This window comes from Ceratosolen solmsi, unplaced genomic scaffold (genome assembly GCF_000503995.2).
Source record: "Ceratosolen solmsi marchali unplaced genomic scaffold, CerSol_1.0 scaffold11, whole genome shotgun sequence".
Lineage (NCBI taxonomy): Eukaryota > Metazoa > Arthropoda > Insecta > Hymenoptera > Agaonidae > Ceratosolen > Ceratosolen solmsi.
Window position 1 is genome coordinate 3140231 of NW_011948416.1, and position 6227 is coordinate 3146457.

The 6227-nt window shown below is 24.3% G+C and overlaps 1 protein-coding gene across 2 annotated transcripts; it reads right to left on the minus strand.

Annotated features, from left to right (window-relative positions):
* Positions 1–244: 244 nt before the first annotated feature.
* Positions 245–4968, minus strand: LOC105359186 (zinc finger protein 143). Of its 2 annotated transcripts, none has more exons than XM_011495703.1 (8): positions 4656–4968; positions 4190–4280; positions 3838–4009; positions 3257–3630; positions 2479–2748; positions 1560–1928; positions 516–623; positions 245–443 (listed from the first exon to the last, which is right to left on the minus strand). In XM_011495703.1, exons 2-8 carry the CDS (start codon positions 4265–4267, stop codon positions 342–344), a joined length of 1473 nt encoding a protein of 490 aa, XP_011494005.1. In that variant the 5' UTR covers positions 4268–4280; positions 4656–4968; the 3' UTR covers positions 245–341. The 2 variants fall into 2 exon arrangements, with proteins under 2 accessions (XP_011494005.1, XP_011494004.1); XM_011495702.1 differs by having other exon boundaries at positions 4541–4968.
* Between the last annotated feature and the right edge of the window lie 1259 nt (positions 4969–6227).

The window sequence follows — 6227 nt, forward strand, 5'->3', positions numbered from 1 at the left end:
TTTTAAATTTACTGACCGTTTACAAAATTAATTTACAAAATACATTCAAATAAATAAAAGTCGGAATAAAATATATAACTGTTAGCTTATATGATTAAATCTTTGTAAGTTGTATATTTAAAAGTACTTAAATTAAAATAACGTATTTATGTGACGATTTAATTGTAGATATGAAAAATGAATATTTAAAAAATAATTAATATAAACAAAATTTTTAATTCTTTTGATCTTTATTTTTCTGCTTTAGAAAAATTGTAAAAAAAATTTGCTTATGGTATTTTATCAATATTTTTTCGTCGAAGCTCGATTTGTAGTTTACGTAGTATTTAAATTAATATCTATTAATTCCATCTGAATTCCACATCTTCATACTTAATATTTAATTCTTCTAAAGCAATATCGATAGAATTTTTTTCAGATTCATCATTAAGATTTTCCATTTCCTAAAAATGAAGAACAGTTATGAAAAAATTACTAAAACAGAATTGAAATAATATTTATAATATTTCACTCACCTGAAATGTAACTAATTGACTCGGGTCTTCAACAAGTAAAATTTGTGTTTCTTCTTCTGTGCCACAATCACTAGTTTCTATTTGTTCATTTTTAACAAAAGAGAGTTGCTGGAATAAATATTTTATTCATTAGTCATTACTCAAATTAAAAAAAAAAAAATATATAATTAACATTTATATGCAGAATACATTTCTAATAAAATAAGGTATAATTGAACAAGGTAAACATTAACAAAAAGAGTATATCAATGCTTTATATTTGTTATAAAAAAAAAAAAGAAATATTAAAATTAACAACGTTCTATTTTTCTAATTAAAGACTAATTAAATTAATGATTATTTATTTTTTACTCAATCGACTTTTTAATATTGTCTTTAAATGTTTAATTTAGCTTGAATGAATAATTTTTGATATTTCAGATATATATTATTACATTTTATAGACTTTTTATTGTGTAATCTTTACATTTATTTTAAAAGTCAATAAATAAAATTTTCAGCGAATAATTAATTTGAATTTCCTGTTTTGAATAATAATTTTAATATAAAAAGACAAATTATTTTTTCCACGTACGTAATTTACATTAACCACTAATTTGGTATTTCTTAAAGCACATTTATCTGAACACATATTTAATTAAATATTTTAATTCAATAACTGTAATAAAGTAAATTACTTATACTTGCCAGATAATTCCATTAACAATATTTAAACATAAGTAATTAATTTTATTTTCAAAATAGCTAATGCTTTAAAAATATTAAAATATTCAATGAATATTATTAATAATCATTAAATGACTATTTAATACTTTTATAACGATACAATAAATTTTAAATAAATGACTTGCTTAAAGCATTAAAATTTAAAACGATAAATAAATTACATATATTTTTACCAATAATTTATTGTTTAATAAAGATAAAGGTGATATTATTGCCTCAAATGTAAATATTTCATATACGATTTCTCACTTAATTTCAATCTATATCATATATTTAATTGAAAAATGTAAGAAATTAGCTATTTTTTTACACACTCACCTTTGTTTGATCGATCACATCAACTGAATTTTCTAATAATACATCTAATACATTATCTTGGTCATTATCAATATCAATTATCGAATGAGTCGTTTTCTTATGCATAATAAGTGTGCTATGTTGGCGGTACTGTCTATGACAAATTTCACATTCATAAGGCTTTTCCTGTGTGTGAACAATGTGATGCTTATAAAGACTAGAGTACTCGGTGAATCGCCGTCCACAATTATTTATTGAACAAACATACGGCTTTTCACCAGAATGAATACGTATATGGTTTTTGTAATTCGTAGAACTAGCGAAGGCCTTACCACACTTTGGTTGGGGACATTTAAAAGGCCGTTCCCCTGTATGTGTCCTTATATGTACCTGGGAAAGTAAATGGAATCATGCTTAAATATTAAAATATGTAAGAATATTTTGTTCTTATCTCACATTAGTATAGAAAAGGCCAATACTTATGAAAATAAATCAAATAAAATAAGTATGATTGTAATTTATTTTATATTTTCTAGAGATCAAATGCATTTCAATAATATATCAAATTTCAAATTTAAAATACAATGTTACAATACAATTACTTTTATAATATTTATCTAAAAAACATTAAAACATAATAAAATGACCGATAATTTTTAAATGTTATTAATATTTATTTTCATTATACTAATAAGAAATTTAATTGATTTCATATTGTATTATAGAAGAAATGTAAGAAAGAAGAATGTAAAAGAAGTTTACTATTTGTAATTTTAATAAAAATATATGAATTACAAAATATATATACTCAAATTAAATTTATATATTTAAAATTAATTATTGGAGGTACATTTATTTTAATTTATTTGCTGATGTTATTTTACTTTTATAATTCTCTTATATTCTGCTTTACAATAATTAACTTGCTTTTGAAATTTACCTTCCTAATATTACTTGTAGTAAATGATCTACCACAGCCTTCAAATGGACAAACAAAAGGTCTTTCGCCTGTATGAGTTCTTACATGCTTCAAAAGATCTCCTGATGTTTTGAAACTTTTATCACATTCTTCTGTAGTACACTTATATGGCTTTTCACCAGTATGTGTACGTAAATGAGCTTTAAGACTATAACCAGTAGAAAAACTTTTTTTACATTTTGGATGTGTGCATTTATATGGTCTTTGACCTGTGTGTGTACGTTCATGAACCTGTGGTACAAATATTGTAAAAAACATTATAATACATAGTATTTTACAAATCATATAAACGATAATTTAAAAACAAAGATACTTATTTTCATTTTTTTCTTAAGTACTTTTTTCAAATAAATTTGAATGAAATTAATGAATAAAAATAATAAATTAAAAATATATACGTATTATTTTTCACATTATTAAGTAATATTATGAAAATTTATATCACATAAACAAATATAAATAAATAAAGAAACACGTTTTTATCTCTTTATATTAAAGTCAATATTTTTGAAAATATAAAATACTTTGATCTTTACAATTTTATAAAGGACATAGAACTTGTATAATAAATTAGTTTAAATTAAATTATAAAAATTAATATATATATATATATATATAAATAGATTATAAATTATAGGAAATTTATAAAATGTCATAGTATTACATATTAATTTAGAATTGCTTTTGCACTTCATTAATGTATTGCAAATTATAAGTTTCTAATCGTAAATACATATACCTTTAAATGATGGAGTGTACTGTATACTTTGGTGCAATCCTCCCTTGGACACTCATGTTTGTTTTTAGGCTTCTCTCCTTCGGTTTGATTATTAGCAGAAAATATTGCATCTTTCTTTGGTTTTTCATTTGATATATTCCATAAATTTTGACAGTCTTCAACTTCATTAGTTACCAAATATACTACTCCATTTATAATTTGTAAACAAGAATGAAGGTTTCCTTCATCGCTCAATACATTATCACTTTTTGGAAATTCCATACCTAATGAATCCAACTGGAGTTGTATAAGTTTTCCATTATTGAGTTCTGCAATATCTCGTAGAAATATTGCACCATTGTCAAGCCTCAAACTTGTTTGCTCTTTCTCAGAATCTAAAGGATAAAAAATATCTTTAAAAATTGAAGTTCTTCATTTAAATAAGATTACATAATCTTGTTTATAAAAATATTTTTCAGTTTTGAATGAAATTTTATAATATAAATTATTTTTGTTTACAGTAAAAATTTCAAGTTTTATATTTTTATCTTATCTTTTTAAACGGAAATTTAAATTAAAATTATAAACAGAATGGTGATCACCATTGGAATTAAGATTTTGTGTTATAAAAGCTTGAGTTCCATCGGGCAATGTTACAGAAGTAAATGCATTAAGAAGTTGATCGTTAAGTACTAATTCTTGTACCTGTGAATTATCTAAATTGTTTTCATTTACCAATACTGACAGTCCACCTAATATATCTTCTTGATATTCCTGCAAATTAAAATTATTCTATAATCAATGCTATATTATTGCGTGTTTGCGTGTGTGCGTGTGTGCGTGCGTGCGTGCGTGCGTGCGTGCGTGCGTGTGTGTAAGTGTCCGCGCGCACGCGTGTGCGTATATATTTGTACATTGTGCATTGTGCTCTAATGTTAAATAAATAATACATACTTCTAGGTCCTGAATTAGTGCATATTCTTCATGCATATAGATAGATTTATCTAATGTCTGTGCATTTTCTGCTGACATAATTCTTATCAGTCTGTAAAATCAAAATATTTTAAAAATTAAATGTAAATATTAAAATTATATTTTCCATACAATTTAAAACTTTTATTTGAAACTTCATTAATATGTATAAAATAAATAAAATTTGTCTAATTATAAACAATGCTATAAAAAACTTGATATAAATTTTTCAATTACTTCCAAACCAATAATTGCAAACATTATTATTCATTGCATAATTTTTAATATATCGGAATACAATTAAGTGAAGCGATATATAAAACAATATAAAACCTTTTAACAATAACGGCATTCAACAGTATGAGGTTATAATCATAAACTTCTTTCAAACGGCTCCTTCACTATTAGAATACAAAATTAAAATTTACTACATTTAAAAGTTATATACAAACGCGCGTGTCACAACAATGAAAAACAGATTGTGACAATGCAAAAGTTTCGTTAAATCGATGAAAATGATCCCCATTTCTCTGCCACCCTACACACATACTCGAAACAGAGCATTGATAAGCGTATGTGATTAATTTTATGAAACGATAACGTCCTCAATCGAGTGTAAGAAAAAAATATCTGTACGGCAATCCCATTGTCGAACAACCGTAAAAGGTCCGTTGCTTCTTCATTAAAAATGATAACAAGATTAATTAAAAAATATTAGCGTAATAAAAAAAAATTATCTTCCTAGAAATACTTAGTCCGGATGGCCGATGGCCAATAATCACCGGAAAGCAACCGCAACGACACCGTACGGTTTACTCTGAAATTTCCGTTTACTTGGAAATTTTTACAATCTCTAAAGTGCTAAATTATTGCCTCTTTTTTCTTTTCTTTTAATAATAACAATAGAGAAGAGATATTATTTAATATCATTGTCTTTGTTTTGCAGTTAGATCCAAGGTACTTTATGGGTACGTGTAAATCAGTAGTAACTTTCAATCATAATTGATATAGATCTTTACTAAACATGAATAAAATCGAATAGAAAGAGAAAATGAAAAAATATAAAAAAAAAAAAAAAAAAAAAAAAAAAAAAAAAAAAAGATGTGGACAAAATGTGACATAGCACAAGGAGCGTCTTATTCCATTCGAATTCGGAAACATTTCGTTGTTTTGAATTACCTTAACTGATTTTGTTTTACATGCGTGGATTCTTCGAATTGATTAATCACAAATTAAATCGATATTAAGATAATTCGTCTCTTTTAATATGCCTAAATTATATTGAGTGCTATTCTCAAAAGCTAAATGCTAATGTGCTAAAATATAATATGAATTATATTGGTAAATTCGATGTATTAGTAATTACTTTTATTTTAAATAACCTTATAACTTAATATTGTGCAAATTCGTGTTATATTACCCTTAGAAGTTTATCCTGAAAATAATTATCTGATTTTATACTTTATACGTTCTAGAAATATTCAAATGTATAGGACACGATAAATAGCAGTACACTTGTGTCTACTTTTTAAATTATATAAATAAAAAACAATCACAGTTAACAAATGCTACTAATAATGTAAAAACGATGCGATGTAAATTATTACAATACCCCATAGATGCAGTCAGCATAAGAAAATCTTTGTATAATATATTATAGATGGCAACGTTGGAAGAAATAAGAAACAACGCATTTTATTTAACAGGCATTTATTATTTTCTTTACAATTCTTTTGGACTTAAAATTTACTTACATCTTTTAATTTTTCCTATTTTTCACACAATTTTCCATTAATGTATTAATTATTTTATTTATTTATTTTCATTAAGAATGAAATTGTTGATTATTATGACCTTGATATCTCAATAGAAAAAAAAGTGACCACGCATGATTTGCCTTCACTCTCACCTTTACAAAAAATTAATAAAACATAATAAAGAAGTTTTCTCGATTTTGACTGTACTATCGTCAATTCTTAAAAATGTCATATCAAAATCCTAATCTGTAAATTTCACTATT

Bases quoted from the DNA above. Each gene is read 5' to 3' on its own strand.
- LOC105359186 (XM_011495703.1), bottom strand. From the start codon at position 4,267: ATGTCAGCAGAAAATGCACAGACATTAGATAAATCTATCTATATGCAT. The intron at 2,749-3,256 runs GTATATGTATTT...TTTGTACCACAG, and splicing joins GTACACTCCATCATTTAAAG to GTTCATGAACGTACACACAC. The intron at 624-1,559 runs GTGAGTGTGTAA...TATTTATTCCAG, and splicing joins ATGTGATCGATCAAACAAAG to CAACTCTCTTTTGTTAAAAA.